General features: G+C 43.4%; 2 protein-coding genes across 11 annotated transcripts in view; both read left to right on the top strand.

Annotated features, from left to right (window-relative positions):
* Nucleotides 1-16,359, top strand: part of LOC311438772 (UDP-glucuronosyltransferase 1A1-like) — a 35,653-nt gene that overhangs the window by 15,975 nt on the left and 3,319 nt on the right. Inside the window, exons 1-2 of one of the 10 annotated variants that reach the window (XM_084523639.1) lie at nucleotides 4,176-4,299; nucleotides 8,439-9,262. The exons of 2 other annotated variants lie outside the window; for them this stretch is intronic. In XM_084523639.1, the coding sequence (XP_084379765.1) occupies nucleotide 4,299; nucleotides 8,439-9,262 (825 nt within the window). In that variant the 5' untranslated portion in view covers nucleotides 4,176-4,298. Of the gene's footprint in view, nucleotides 1-2,916; nucleotides 3,852-4,175; nucleotides 5,125-6,157; nucleotides 7,112-8,312; nucleotides 9,263-14,290; nucleotides 15,239-16,359 lie in introns of those variants that run through there. 7 more of the 10 variants (XM_084523634.1, XM_084523631.1, XM_084523635.1 and 4 more) reach the window with 7 other exon arrangements.
* Nucleotides 1,670-2,906, top strand: LOC311438773 (UDP-glucuronosyltransferase 1A1-like). Its single transcript, XM_084523640.1, has 2 exons — nucleotides 1,670-2,576; nucleotides 2,865-2,906. Exons 1-2 carry the CDS (start codon nucleotides 1,716-1,718, stop codon nucleotides 2,889-2,891), a joined length of 888 nt encoding a protein of 295 aa, XP_084379766.1. The 5' UTR covers nucleotides 1,670-1,715; the 3' UTR covers nucleotides 2,892-2,906.

Raw genomic sequence — 16,359 nt, 5'->3', positions numbered from 1 at the left:
GCTGATCTAGATTGCTAAATGTCCATTAAAAAAATAAATAAATAAAAATCTGGTATACTCTATCAATCTCAGTAGTAAATCATAGTATTGTCTACAATATTTCTGTTTGATCATTTTTATAACCAGGGCTGATTGTCTATGCATGAAGGAAACAACTTTTCTTTCACAGCCCTGGGGTATGCTCTTCCCAGGCAGAACCAGAAAGGTATTCATGAGTTGCTAATCCAGCTTTAAGTATATCTGGCAAAAAACATGGCCTAATCTTTACCCCTTCCAGCCCTACTTCATCCTTCCAAAGACAGATTTTTCAGAAAAATAGCCAACATGGGTTCACAAGGGGTAGGTCCTCTTTAACAAATTTCATTTCCTTTTATGATAAGATCACCCATCTAGTCGATCAAGGGAAGCCAGTTGATGTAATCTTTTTGGATTTCAGTAAAGCTTTTCATACAGTTTCCCATAGGATCCTACTGGACAAAATGTCCAGCATACAGCTAGATAAAATCATCATACGATGGGTGAACAATTGGCTGATGGGTAGGGCTCAAAGGGTTATGGTAAATGGGATTGCATCAGGCTGTCAGCCAGTCCCCCAGGGCTCCATTTTAGGGCCAGTTCTTTTCAATGTTTTCATAAGCAATTTGGATGTGGGACTATAAGGTCTTTTGATGATGTTTAAGTGATGTTTAAGGTTTGATGGTAAATTTGCTGATGACACCAAACTTGGAGGAGCTGTTGACTCTGTTGAGGGTGGAAAGGCCTTGCAGGGAGCTCTGGATAGATTGGAGCGCTGGGCAATCATCAACAGTACAAAGTTTAACAGGAGCAAGTGCTGGGTCCTGCACCTGGGACGGGGCAACCCTGGCTATACTTACAGACTGGGGGATGAGGCACTGGAGAGCAGCCCCACAGAGAGGAATCTGGGGGCTGTGGCTGACAGCAAGTTGAATGTGAGCCAGCAGTGTGCCCTAGCAGCCAGGAGGGCCAACCACACCCTGGGGTGCACCAAGCATGGCACTGCTAGTCGGTCAAGGGAGGTGATTGTCCTGTTCTGCTCTGTGTTGGTGTGGCCTCACATTGAGTACTGTGTGCAGTACAAAAAGGATGTGAAACTGTTGGAGAGTGTCCAGAGGGCTACAAAGATGGTGAAGGGCCTAGGGGGTTAGACGTATGAGGAGTGGCTGAGGTCACTTGGTCTGTTCTGCCTGGAGAAGAGGAGGCTGAGGGGAGACCTCATTGTGGCCTACAGCTTCCTCACGAGGGGGAGCAGTGGGGCAGGCGCCCATCTATTCTCTTTAGTGACCAGTGAAAGGACCCAAGGGCATGGTGTCAAGATGCAACAGAACATGAATAGAACATGATTTGTATTGACAGGAACAGAGGAATTTTCTTATACAGAAAATTCTGTTTTAGAAAATTGCTGATACGTTTATCATCGTTTTTTAGCAGATCTCTTGTTGAATGATCCCTTATTTCCTTAAATCCCAATGTTCATCCAAAACAAATGGGTGGGCGTCATCCCTGCAACCCTGATAACTGCCTGAGAGGTTCGATGAACTTTAACACCTCTAATTTGTGTTTGCTGAACCTGTGATTATACATTTACCAAACAGTAAATAAGTCTAAAGATCATCAGGGAAAAGCACAGCACACCTACCTTAAAAGCGTGGAGGTGGTGGTACCCTGTGTGCAGCACGCACCGGGTTTCTGCAGGGATGGCCCCGGTGCCTGCTTCTCATCCACAAGTCACAGTGACGCTGGTTCTGCTCCTGTCCGTGCTCGGTCTGGCTGCTGGTGGGAAACTGCTGGTGGTGCCTGTAGATGGGAGTCACTGGCTCAGCATGCGGGAAGTGTTGGACAGCCTGAAGGAGAAAGGGCATGAAGTAGTCGTCGTTGCACCAGAAGTGAATTTACACATAAAGCCATCAAAGAGTTTTGTCATGAAAATGTACCCAGTCCCCTTCACGCAGGAAGAGCTGGATAGAGATTTCCACGCATTTACACAGGATACATTGAAAGAAGGTTCCTTCCTGGAAAGATTTGTTACAGTTTATCAACGGTTTCAAAAAACCTCTGCCTTGTTCCTGTCTACCTGTGAACACTTACTGTACAACAAAGAACTTATGAGATATCTTGAGGAGTCTAAGTTTGATGCTGTCTTTACGGACCCTGTAATACCTTGCGGGCCGATAGTGGCTGAGCACCTTTCAGTCCCTTCTGTCTATTTTTTGCGAGGAATTCCCTGTGGCTTAGATTTTGAAGCCACTCAGTGTCCCAGTCCCCCTTCTTATGTCCCCAGGGTATTTACAGAACACACAGACCATATGAACTTCCTCCAGCGTGTGAAGAATCTAGTCTTTGATGTCCAAAATTTCTTCCTCTGTGATTTTATGTATCAGCCGTACTCCAAACTGGCTTCTGAGTTCCTTCAGCGAGATGTGGATGTGTTAGATCTCTTACGCAAGGCCTCCGTATGGCTTCTGAGATTAGACTTTGTGTTAGATTATCCAAGACCGTTGATGCCCAACATAGTTTTAATTGGCGGAGTGAATTGTGCTCACAAGGAGCTACCTCAGGTAGGTCGTGCTCTACTCTTAATTCTTATTCTGATTGGCTTCTGTGTTCATAAGAGTGTAGTTTCGTGTAGCAGAGAGATCTTAAGTTCCCATTCAGGGAAAGTTAGGCAAAGCCTGGTGAAAGAAATGCTATTTATGTCATTTCTTCCTTGCTTGCTTTCTTTGTGTGTGTGTGTGTGTTTGCGTGTAGACAGCTACATCTTTTGGTGTCCCAGGTACACTCTGGGACTGAACTCTAGTGCAGGTTATCTGGCCTTTTATCAAAACGATTATACATTTACCACACAGGAAACACCTCCAAGGATCAAAAGTTAAGGTGTGACACAGGTTGCTTAAAAGCGCGGAGCTGGTGCTATTGCTTCAGTGCTGCCTGCAGACTTCTTTCTGGGCAGCACGCACCGGGTTTCTGCAGGGATGGCCCCGGTGCCTGCTTCTCATCCACAAGTCACAGTGACGCTGGTTCTGCTCCTGTCCGTGCTCCGTCTGGCTGCTGGTGGGAAAGTGCTGGCATTGCCCGTAGGTGGGAGTCACTGGCTCAGCATGCGGGAAGCGTTGGAGGGTCTCAAGGCGAAAGGGCATGAAGTGGTCGTCGCTGCACCTGAAATCAATTTACACATAAAACCAACAGACAATTTTACTATGAAAATGTACCCAGTCCCTTTCACACAGGAAGAGATGGACAAGGACTTCCACGCATTTTTAAAGGGTGGGTTTGAAGAAGGATCCTTTCTGGAAAGATTTGTTAGAACATACCAAAGGATGAAAAGACTCTCTGACTTTGCGTTCATCAGCTGTGAACACTTACTGTACAACAAGGAACTTATGAGATATCTTGAGGAGTCTAAGTTTGATCTTGTCTTTACAGACCCTGTAATACCTTGCGGGCCGATAGTGGCTGAGCACCTTTCAGTCCCTTCTGTCTATTTTTTGCGAGGAATTCCATGTGGCATAGATTTTGAAGCCACTCAGTGTCCCAATCCCCCTTCTTATGTCCCCAGGGTATTTACAGAACACACAGACCATATGAACTTCCTCCAGCGTGTGAAGAATCTAGTCTTTGATGTCCAAAATTTCTTCCTCTGTGATTTTATGTATCAGCCGTACTCCAAACTGGCTTCTGAGTTCCTTCAGCGAGATGTGGATGTGTTAGATCTCTTACGCAAGGCCTCCGTATGGCTTCTGAGATTAGACTTTGTGTTAGATTATCCAAGACCGTTGATGCCCAACATAGTTTTAATTGGCGGAGTGAATTGTGCTCACAAGGAGCTACCTCAGGTAGGTCGTGCTCTATTCTTAATTCTTATTCTGATTGGTTTCTGTGTTCATAAGAGTGTAGTTTCGTGTAGCAGAGAGATCTTAAGTTCCCCTTCAGGGAGAGTTAGGCAAAGCCTGGAGAAAGATATGCTATTTATGTCATTTCTTCCTTGCTTGCTTTCTTTGTGTGTGTGTGTGTTTGCATGTAGACAGCTACATCTTTTGGTGTCCCAGGTACACTCTGGGACTGAACTCTAGTGCAGGTTATCTGGCCTTTTATCAAAACGATTATACATTTACCACACAGGAAACACCTCCAAGGATCAAAAGTTAAGGTGTGACACAGGTTGCTTAAAAGCGCGGAGCTGGTGCTATTGCTTCAGTGCTGCCTGCAGACTTCTTTCTGGGCAGCACGCACCGGGTTTCTGCAGGGATGGCCCCGGTGCCTGCTTCTCATCCACAAGTCGCAGTGACGCTGGTTCTGCTCCTGTCCATGCTCGGTCTGGCTGCTGGTGGGAAAGTGCTGGTGGTGCCCATAAGTGGGAGTCCCTGGCTCAGCATGAGGGAAGTGTTGGAGGGTCTCAAGGCGAAAGGGCATGAAGTGGTCGTCGCTGCACCTGAAATCAATTTACACATAAAACCAACAGACAATTTTACTATGAAAATGTACCCAGTCCCCTTCACACAGGAAGAGATGGATAAGGACTTCCACGCATTTTTAAAGGGTGGGTTTGAAGAAGGATCCTTTCTGGAAAGATTTGTTAGAACATACCAAAGGATGAAAAGACTCTCTGACTTTCCATTCATCAGCTGTGAATACTTACTGTACAACAAAGAACTTATGAGATATCTTGAGGAGTCTAAGTTTGATGTTGTCTTTACGGACCCTGTAATACCTTGCGGGCCGATAGTGGCTGAGCACCTTTCAGTCCCTTCTGTCTATTTTCTGCGAGGAATTCCATGTGGCATAGATTTTGAAGCCACTCAGTGTCCCAATCCCCCTTCTTATGTCCCCAGGGTATTTACAGAACACACAGACCATATGAACTTCCTCCAGCGTGTGAAGAATCTAGTCTTTGATGTCCAAAATTTTTTCCTCTGTGATTTTATGTATCAGCCGTACTCCAAACTGGCTTCTGAGTTCCTTCAGCGAGATGTGGATGTGTTAGATCTCTTACGCAAGGCCTCCGTATGGCTTCTGAGATTAGACTTTGTGTTAGATTATCCAAGACCACTGATGCCAAACATGATATTGGTTGGTGGAGTGAATTGTGCTCACAAGGATCTACCTCAGGTAGGTCGTGCTCCATTCTTGCTTCTTGTTCTGACTGACGTCTGTGTTTGCAAGAGTGCAGTTTTGTGGAGCAGATAGATATGATAGATATGATAGATATTAAGTTCCCATTCAGGGAGTTAGGCAAAGCCTGGTGAAAAAATGCTATTTCTGTCATTTCTTCCTTGCTTTCTGATTTATTTATTTTATTTTTTATTTTTATTTTTTGGTGTGTGTATGTAGTCAGCTACGTCTTCTGGTGTCCCGTGTCCCAGGTATGCTCAACTGAGTGGCAGTAAGTGAAGTAAGTGCTTTCCAAGGTATTTTCTTTTCCTGCACAAGAAGTTACTCTTCTAGTTGGCTGAGGAGAGGTAACTTTGCTTTTGTGTATGCCATTCAAGTGCTGCTCCTTAGTGAAAGCTTCAGCTGGGGCTAGAAGGAAAATGTATCTTAGGTACCTTCACCTGTAAAATGATTGCTGGATTTATTACAGATGTCTTTTTCATTATATATCTTCAGTTCAGTTTTGCAGGGTGTTGAGTAACTTGGTTCTCTCTTGTTCTCATAGTGAGTGATGGAAGAGCAGAGGCAAGTCTGCGGGTCTGTCAAAGCCTCGCAGTCAGGCATAATCCATACAGCTTGGCACCTGCTTGGAGCAGGGTCTGGTTTTTACTGAGAAATGCATATCAGGCTTCTCCCTGGGGTACCCCTGCTTCCTTTCCACTTCCTCTGTCTTCTAGCACAGGTCTGTGATGGGGTATTGTATGTACCACCCAAAGGTATTGTCAGTGTTTGAGGAAAGTCATGATACTTCAGTCAGAGCGAGTCTATCAGAAGCACAGTCCTGCCCAGAACCACGCCTGCTGCCTTCCGTGATCAGACTATGCTGTTCCTCTAGTAGTAAATGTTTCAGCTTATCTGCTGCATCCACCACATTTGCACCCGCCTGTGTACATTTCTGAACTCTAGTGTGGGTTATCTGGCCTTTTATGAAATCAAGGATTATACATTTACCAAGCAGTAAATATTTTTACGGATCAAAAGTTACAGTGTAGCACAGATTGCTTAAAAGCACGGAGCTGGTGCTGTTGCTTCAGTGCTGCCTGCAGACTTCTTTCTGGGCAGCACGCACCGGGTTTCTGCAGGGATGGCCCCGGTGCCTGCTTCTCATCCACAAGTCACAGTGACGCTGGTTCTGCTCCTGTCCGTGCTCGGTCTGGCTGCTGGTGGGAAACTGCTGGTGGTGCCCATAGATGGGAGTCATTGGCTCAGCATGCGGGAAGTGTTGGATGGTCTCAGTGAGAAAGGGCACGAAATAGTCGTCGTTGCACCAGAAGTGAATTTACACATAAAGCCAGCAAAGAATTTTGTTCTGAAAATGTACCCAGTCCCTTTCACGCAGGAAGAGCTGGATGAGAATTTCCATGCCTTTTCACAGGAAGCATTTCAAGGAGGATCCTTTCTGGAAAGATTTGTTAGAATATTTCAACGATCTAAAAAAACCTCTGCCTTGTTCCTGGCTACATGTGAATACTTACTGAACAACAAAGAACTTATCAAATATCTTGAGGACAGTAAGTTTGATGCTCTCTTTACAGATCCAATGCTTCCCTGTGGGCAGATACTGGCTGAGCATCTTTCAGTCCCTTCTGTGTTTCTTTTACAGCAAATACCGTGTAGCTTGGAATTTGAAGCCACTCAGTGTCCTAGACCACATTCTTATGTCCCTAGGCTATTCAGTGCCAATACAGACCGCATGAACTTTCTCCAGCGTGTGAAGAACGTGTTATTTGACATTCCAAATAATCTCCTCTGCTATTTTATGTTTCAACCGTACTCTAAACTGGCTTCTGAGTTCCTTCAGCGGGATGTGACCGTGTTAGACCTCTTACGCAATGCATCTATTTGGCTTATGCGATTCGACTTTGTATTCCATTATCCCAGGCCACTGATGCCAAACATGGTCATTATTGGAGGAATAACATGCACTCACAGGAAGCTAACTCAGGTGGGTCATGCCCTATTTTTTGTTGTTCTCATAAGCTGCTGTTCTCATTAGAGAACGATGTATCACAGAGGTTGTTAGAAAGGTCTCTTTTACTGCCTGAACATCGTCAATCTGCTTTTCATTTACCGAGAAGCGCCAGTACTTGATTCAGTGAAGACACTTGTGTATCACAGTAAAAAATGGTGTTTTGAACAGGCAGATCTCTTCTGACATCCGCATAGAGTTGTGGGGGGTCTGAATCTATCCATTTCACTCAAAACCACCTTCAAAATATGTGCCACCAACTGAAGAATTCAACTTCTTGCTAGATCTATGTGAAAGAAAAAAACTTTCTTGTTTTATTAGACACACCAACTTGCCTTGGTGTTGCTGTATGATTGTAATATAAATGCTCTTAATTTCTTGACAACAGCACCTGTTGTTTATCTGTGCATCGCTCAGCATGTTTTGTCTGAGAAGCTGCCACTTTCCTCCCTAATCTCAAATCACTGCAGGGCTGATTCTCTCCCACGCCTCTCACCCCACACAGGGAGCTGCTGGTGGTGCTGCTGGATTGGCATCAGTGGCTCTGTGTGATTGCTAATGACTGTAGGTGGGGGAAGTGTGAAATAGTTGACCCTGCAGGTGCAAGAGCACATCTCCCAATAAACGTCAAGGAGGAAAGAAAGGAGATGGACCCAGCACTGATCCCAAAGGAAGACATCGATGGACATGTCCTATGGAGGATCTCAGAGGAGAAATCATTCTAGAAGAAGTCTTAAAAGGCCTAAGTGAGAAAAGCCCTGTCCTCCAGTTCTCCCAGTCTGATGTATAACAAAAGAGCATGTAGTATGCACCAGCGCCAAGGAATACTAATTATTCTTTGGTCTAGTACTTCAGGCTGTCACACATCTTGCAGGGAAACTTAATCAAAATTCTCCTTTAGCTGTGTCTTTGCAGGGACTGCTAGTACTGCCCTGATGTTTAGGGTATGAGAAGCACAGCCCCACCCAGAACCACCCCTGCCTCGTTCCAGGGTCACGCTTTATGGTTTGTTTTCTAGAAACAGATACTGGTTCTCTGGTGTATTCACTACATGTGCCACATTCCTATGGAGTTGGCTGAACTTAGTACTTATTATCCAGTCTTTTATGAAATCAAGGATTATACATTTACCATACAGCAAATACCTCTGAAGATCAAAAGTTAAGGTGTAGCACAAATCGCTTAAAAGCGCAGAGCTGGTGCTGTTGCTTCAGTGCTGCCTGCAGACTTCTTTCTGGGTGCAGCATGCACCGAGTTTCTGCAGGGATGGCCCCGGGGCCTGCTTCTCATCCACAAGTCGCAGTGATGCTGGTTCTGCTCCTGTCCGTGCTCGGTCTGGCTGCTGGTGGGAAAGTGCTGGTGGTGCCCGTAGATGGGAGTCACTGGCTCAGCATGCGGGAAGTGTTGGAGGGTCTCAAGGCGAAAGGGCATGAAGTAGTCGTCGTCGCACCAGAAGTCAGTTTATACATAAAGCCATCAAAGAGTTTTATCATGAAAATGTACCCAGTCCCTTTCACACAGGAAGAGATGGATACCACTTTCCAGAGAACTGGACAGCAAGTATTTGAAGAAGGAACCTTCCTGGAAAGAATTGTTAAAACGTATGAGGGTGTGAAAAATACTTCTGCCATATTCCTGCCTACCTGTGAACACTTACTGTACAACAAAGAGCTTATCAGATATCTTGAGGAGAGTAAGTTTGATGCTGTCTTTACCGATCCAATACTACCCTGTGGGCAGATACTGGCCGAGCATCTTTCAGTCCCTTCTGTGTTTTATTTGCAGCTAATACCGTGTGGCTTGGAATTTGAAGCCACTCAGTGTCCCAATCCCCCTTCTTATGTCCCCAGGGTATTTACAGACAACACAGACCGCATGAACTTTCTCCAGCGCGTGAAGAATGTAATCTTCGACATCCCCAATTTTTTTCTCTGTGATGTTGTTTTTCAATCATACTCTAAACTGGCTTCTGAGTTCCTTCAGCGTGACGTGACTGTGCCAGATCTCTTACGTAAGGCTTCCATTTGGCTTATAAAATTAGACTTTGTTTTACACTATCCAAGACCACTGATGCCCAACATGATTTTGGTTGGTGGAGTAAATTGTGCTCACGGGAAGCTAACTCAGGTGGGTCATCCTCTGTTTTCTTCTTGTCATTCTTGCAGGACTTTATGCACACTGAGAGGTTGCAACACAGGGTTTGTTAGAAAGTCTCTTTAAGTGGGTGATAACAAAAGCATTTCAAGCTGCTTTTCCTTTACCAAGAGGTGCCAGTACTTCTTGCAATGAAGACATCTGAATATCTCAGTGTAAAAACGAAGGAAGTGTTGTAGATTAAATTAGCCCTGGGAAAGTCCTCAGTACTCACGTGCCCGCTGCTCCAAGCCAGCTTTGACTCTAAAGCAGGTTTCTCATGGTCTCTTCACTCAGGGCTGTTGTTGTGGTGTTTGCCATTTACAAGCATCTTCTGCATGAGAAAATTTTGTTTAAGGTGACCTTTGCTTAGCCTATGGCTTGCCTTGTCATTGCTGATTTCCTCTCTATCCCTCCCTCTCCTTTAAAAAAAGATTCTCGATGTTTTGAGTTGTAATTAACTCAGAAAATACCGGAGCATGAAGGACGTTTGCAGACCTCATCCAACAAGAAGGACTGAATAAGCAGGAGTCAGACCATGTCCACTTAGTTCAGGTTGCTCCATTCTGTGTACTCAATGTGTACTCAATTATATTCTGTGGTTCACAGACCAACATCATACCTTAAGTTTTTAGAAATAAGTTCCTATTAAGTAAGTTTTGCAGATATCAAGTTTGACAAATTGTTGAAATAGGGCTTAACTTTAATAAAAAGTTGAACCTCACACAGTAAAAATGAAGCATTTTAAAGAGTATTCAAAATAGGCACTCAATCTAGAAAGGCAGGGATAAAATAAACTGTATAGTCAAACCTGTAAAAAGGATTATGACAGAGGATCTATAACAGTGGCCTATAAAATCCTGGAAAGTGTAAAGAAGGTGAAAGGGGAACTGATATGCATCATTTCTCCCAGTACTTAACCTATGACTAGCAGTGAAATGAGGAGACAGCAAGTTTAAAGCAAACAAAAGGAAGTACATCTGACATCATGTACTGAAAAAACCTGGCTCACCACCAACAGTTTTCTTCTGTAGACAAAAACTGGGAATGAATTTAAAAAAAGGATTTTGTTGGTTAATAAGAGGTACATTGTGACTGCCAGGATTTGTAGAATTGCAAATAGATAACCATTGATTCTTACAGCTGGGGATATTTACAGTGTACAACCTTGGCACTCAACTCTGTACTTTAGCTTTACTTTCTCCTGATAAATATGTTTTTTGTTTTTTGTTTTTTTTTTTCTTTGCTTTCAGGAGAGCTGAATTTACAGTTCTACTAGGGGACTTCAGTCTCTGGACTCATATAGACATGGATCAGTTGCAGGTGTTAGCGTATTTCTCAAAATCCCATGACACAACTTTTGAATTCTTATGAACATGCTGTTAACCTTATTTTTTTTTTTTAATGTTTTTGTTTGGTTGTTTTTAATCTCTTTAGTGTTGTTTTATGGCATTATATATTAGTGTTACACAGACAGATACATGCTTGGCTGAAACGTTAGCAGAGCTTAAAGACTATGTGGAAGGGACTATACATCAAATATGAGATTTGAGGGCCCCTTCTATGTTAGCATAGGGTAGTGGTAACAGGATACCTGCAACTCTGGGGTAACTACCTGGTTGTATACTGCTACCTCAGGGTATATGTTGCATCTCCTTGTCACAGTGAGATCTCTTCCTCTTTATCACTGAAATGTTATAAAACTGCAGAGAGGTGCTGTAGAACAGGGTGAGGAAATAGTGTTTCCCAAAAATGTTCTCTCAGTTTCCTGGCTGTGCCTTAGAAATATTATTGTTGTACTCAATAGGCCTCTAGAGAATTTTTCTTCTACTCTAGTTTGTCTCATAACTTTTGTAAGTTTGCAAACTTTTGGCATCCACCTTTTCCCTTTCCATGACTTAAGGGTAGATGAGACCTGCTTGGTCAGTCCCTTCTTTTAAGCACAGACTGCAGTTATCCTCTCTCCTAGGTTTATCTTGAAAGTCTTAATGTGCTTTTGCATGTTCTCCCTATCTGCAGGCAGTGCTTTGTTTACAGGCACCTATTTCATTCACCCACCTGTCCGTTGGGTATCCACTTGGCATCCCTTGCATCAGTTGCTGCAGCTTCAGTCCAGGTTCTCAAGAGTAATAAGGGACTGAAATCCTACTCACATCGACCTGATCTGGATATCAAAAAAAAAAAAGTCATTGGAGTGGGACTATCCTCAACATTAGATCAAGGAATCTCTGGTGTTATACAGGCAAGCTTACTAAATACTAGAGGTAAAAAGTATTGGAGCATTTTCCAAATGCTCAGTCTGAATCTCTTGTGCTCATGCTCTCGCGTACCACTGCTACCCAGAAAAACTTGACTCCATCATCATCGTTCTCTCTGTAAAGTAGTTGTAGGCTACTGTAGTGTGTGACAGGGAACAGGACTTCCAATGTAGTTTTTTTTTTTGTTTTGTTTTGCATTAAAAATCTTAGCACAGCACATGCAGAAGCAGCTCGGAAACTCTGTCCTCCCCTTTTTCTGGTGACCACAGCACAGCATTCTGGCCCACATCCTACTGGCTCATACCACAGCCCAGCCTTACTAGCTTCTTTTGAAAAGTTGCTACTAAGAGCTTTCAACACAACTTGGCCAGAACCTCTCACCTACAAACTCTAATGCCCCCTCTTGGCCAAGGACTGTGTTTTCTGATGCATCAGTACTCTCAAAAAGCAGTTTCACCTCAAACCACTCACCTACGAACTCTTGTGGCACCTCTTGAGCAAGGACTCTGTATTCTGCTTTGTCATTGTTTATATAAAAAAGCTTTTGGTTAATATGTTACTCAAACTTTGGTGACACCACTGCTTAGCGTGCTAGCTCCCGCTTACTGCTGAGGACAGTGTGAACTCCGGGCACCTCTCCTAGCAAAGGTGCAGGAGGGAAAGTCAGGGCTTTGGGACTTCCATATCAGTAGTGCAATACTGCTGAATGATACGCTTCTTTTAAGGTAAGCTCTCTGGAGAAATTCAGTGGCCATGAAAGCTGGGCGGTCTTGAATCTGGCAGAGGACAGTAAGTCACTTCAAACTGCCCTGACCTACGAAAATCCCTCTACAAACAGCTGCTACCTCCCTTAATCAAAGACCCTGGTGAACTGTGCTAAATCATTTAAGATAACTTAAGTACATGAAAATGCTTCTTGCCTGACATCCTTTGATAGCACTCGTATCAATACTTTTATCGCAGTGTAAAAACGTAATCTTTGAACTCCAACAACCTGTTTTAGCAATCCTTTTGTAGACAAAAAGATTAAAGATCAAGGTATAAATGAGGTACAACTATTTTTTGCTTTCATATACTGATTGGGATAAGTAGGAAGGAATTCTCTTCCTGCCAGCAGCCCCACAGCAGTTATGTAAAGGTACCAGATATATGCTAGGCTTGTTCTCTTTCTTTCTGGAGCTTGGCAGCTTGGTCATGCCTCAGGATGGTAGTCAATGTCTTTTTCTTATGTGCCAAGGACTTTCACATCCAGTTCAGATCACATCACATTTACAGCATGTGTGAAAAACCTCCTGGTTAGGTTTTCAGATCATTTAGTTTGCTATCTGTTTTATTTAAAACAAGAGAACTTATAACCCAAACGGATGCTTTGCTAAAGAGTTCCAGTACTATTATTTCTCTGTGAGGAAACTCGAAAGCTATGACTGTGTTGGAGTATTCATGGCCAATAATCCCAAAATATGGTCTATATTGGAAGCATCAGCTGTGAGCAGAATAAACCATTACCAGAAGTTTGTCATTGTTTAAGTTGAGAGTATTGCAGCATTTATTAGTGATCATTTAAGATTTACTTTTTTTAGGTGCTTTCTATATTCGTTCTACATTTATGCTTGAGGTGATACATGACTGACTACCAGGATGGCATGATTCAGAAGTAGGAATCTCAGGCTCTGATAGATGGCCACCAGAACCTAGCTTTGTTGCATTGCAAGCACACAAAGGGTTTCTGTCAGGGAAAGCTTAGGGGGAGTTGTATAAGGTACAGAGCAGCATGGGTATGGCTTAGCTTGGCCTAAGCATATTGCCATAAAATTAAACACAGCATGCATGCCTTGAGTGTCTAGATAAATGACAACATAATTCTATGTCAGAAGATTTAATATCCGTAATGGAAGAGGAATATTGATTAACTGCAGGAGACTTGATAGGACAAAGAGTGAAAATGTAGAACTAACTCTGTGTAAACCTAGGCATATATGGTGTGCCATAGAGATTGATAATGTGGCTGAACACCCCAAAACCTAGCAGGGCAGGCAACCAAACACAGGAAAGGAAGCGCTCCTGACTCTGAGTTTGTAAGAAGCAGAGTAAGACAGTGTATAAGAGGATGATTTGAAAAAGAAGCCTTCAGGTTTGTAACTATCTACCCTCTCTCCCTGACTTGTCTAAATCTCCCTAGTGGGCTGCATAAATAGTGCAGATATCAGTCATTTATTTTGTGTTTCAGACCACAGCGGTGTTGCAACTGCAGAAGTGATGCAAACCTGGCAATTACATTTACTACTGTAGACCCAGGGCTTTCACTTTGATAACTGCTACTATATACAAACAAATCTGAAGGTAAACCTTATCAGCCCCCTGGCTATCACATCTCTATCAATCATTGCTTCTTGTTTAGGCTGCCTCGATGGCACAAAATATTCCAAAGGTCAGACATCTGAACAGACTCAAGGCTGGGAGTTGATAACTCACTGGATATCAGCCCCTGGATAGTGACAGTGACTGCCTGGCTAGTGCTGCCTCCCATTCATGACTCCGTCCAGCTTTTCAGTGCAATGCATCGCCTGTTGCTGGGCGTCCCTCCCTCAAGCATCTGAATGCTCTAATGTTCATTCAAACATTCAACTTTACCCCGCGGTACCCGTTTGCCTAAAGCCTTCACTGTGTGCACAGATAATGTGTGCAACCTTTACCCGAAGTTAAAGATTACCCTAATTTCTGCTAGTGTTCAGCCCACTGGGAATTAAACATTTACCTTCAAAAAAATTGAAGAGCAAAGTACCCCACCAGCCATTATTTGTCCCTCACAATAGTTCTGCATCCACTTAAAACCTTGCTGGCTTTCCGCAGTGCAAGGAAAATGGCCTTTGTGAATCTGGGATTTAATTTTCTTACCTCCTGGGCTGCGTTTTTCCTGCTCCTGTGGAATTTTTGTGAAGGTGGAAAGCTTTTGGTTGTACCCATCGATGGCAGTCACTGGCTCAGCACGCGCCCGATTGTGGAGCGGCTCAGGCAGAGAGGACATGAAATAGTGGTTGTTGCGCCAGAGATAAACCTGCGGATAGATTCATCAGTGCACTATACCACGAAAACATACTCCGTGCCTTACACCAGGGAGTACGTGGAGGCAGAATTTAAAAAGCTAGGCTATAGGAGTTTCACACCTCGACCTTTCTTGGAAAAATTCTCCAAAGTGGCAAATATTACAAAAATGTTTTTTGATTCCTGCAAAATGCTTCTTTCTGATAAAGAGCTGATCAAATACCTTGAAGAAAGCACATTTGATGTTGTTTTTATGGATCCTTTTTTCCCATGTGGACAGATTCTGGCTGAACATCTCTCCATACCTTCCGTGTACCTCGTGCGGGGACTGCCGTGCAGCCTGGACTTCCATGCTACCCTCTGCCCAAATCCTCCTTCTTACATTCCTAGGTTCTTCACACGCTACACTGATCGCATGGGCTTCCTCCAGCGTGTGGTCAATGTCATCGTTAGCTTGACCAATTCCCTAACCTGTAGTCTTTTTTATTCACCGTACAATATTTTGATCAAAGAATTCCTTCAGAAAGAGGCAACACTGCTAGAAATCTTAAGCCATGCATCTATTTGGCTCATGAAATATGACTTTGTGTTTGAGTATCCCAGGCCTGTCATGCCTAACATGGTCTTGATTGGAGGCATAAGCTGTACTCAGGAAAAACCATTATCAAAGGTTAGTTAATTCTTTTTCTCCGTTTGTCTATGACTGCACTGCTTCCTCGCACCGTTAGATGGGGCTCCTATCAGGGACAAACAGCAACAGGCGAGCAAACTGGAGGTGTCTGAGGAAAGCTCTTGGCACCAATTCATCCCTTGTAAAGTGAGGAGTAAATCTCTTTGTGGAAGACCCTTAAGATGCCCAGACAAATATGCATGAAAATCTGGGCTTCTTCTTTCTTTCCTGGGGAGGATTTTGCAGTGCCCAGATGTCCGTGAATCCACACAGAGCTGAGCCCTAAATTCCCAACCAGCTATCTGCGATGACTTAATGGAAAATCTGTCTTCAGAGAGAGCTGGTATGACAGAACCAAGTCTGAATTACATTCCACCTTGTTTGCCTTTAGGAGAGCATCAGGTCAGCCGCTCAGCATGCTGGTTATCAGCAAGCTTTCAAAGGTTCCTTCCATTTGGGATTCAGCCTACAGCAAAGGGTCAGCCACAAAAATACAGAAGAGAGCAAAACCTCAGGGAGTCAGTTTCAGTTATCCCTTCAGAGATTACATTTCAGTCGCTAGACTCAGTTCATTTTATTCCACTTGTTTAACTCTGATGCTCGCAGCAATTCCCTCCAGTTTCATCTTTCCTTCCCTGGCTTTACCGAATATTTTTCTATGGCACAGGAATTTCACTCCAGCCTTCGGCTGTCTTTGTATCAAAATCCTTTTGCTCTTGGATTCCAGTGACAGATCTTCTAGTCCCTCTTTTATTTAAATAAAGCAGACAAAACAGATAATAAAATTGGTAGTGGTTCAATACTATCATAGTCAAAATAGACCAAAATTCCAGATATAATAAGTTAAAGCTATGTACTTTCAGAACACTTAAAAATCTTAATTCTCTCTTGCAGCTGCATGGTCTGAAAAGAAGAACATTGACTCTAAATCCAGCTCATATGACCTTCAGTAAATGTGAAAATAAAACACAACTTAGAGATTGGTTGGCAGGAATAGTATGATAATGAATTGATCCACTGAATTGGTACACCATCTTCTTAATTTCACAGAAACTGATGTCTTTGAGCAGGCAGACTTTGCTACACAGCCGTTTTAATTTTTTTTTTTCCTCGTGTCCATT

This window comes from Aythya ferina (assembly GCF_964211825.1).
Source record: "Aythya ferina genome assembly, chromosome: 6".
NCBI classification, from domain to species: Eukaryota; Metazoa; Chordata; class Aves; order Anseriformes; family Anatidae; genus Aythya; species Aythya ferina.
The sequence above is the reverse complement of the archived record's forward strand: the minus strand, read 5'-3'. Positions and strand labels throughout refer to the sequence as shown.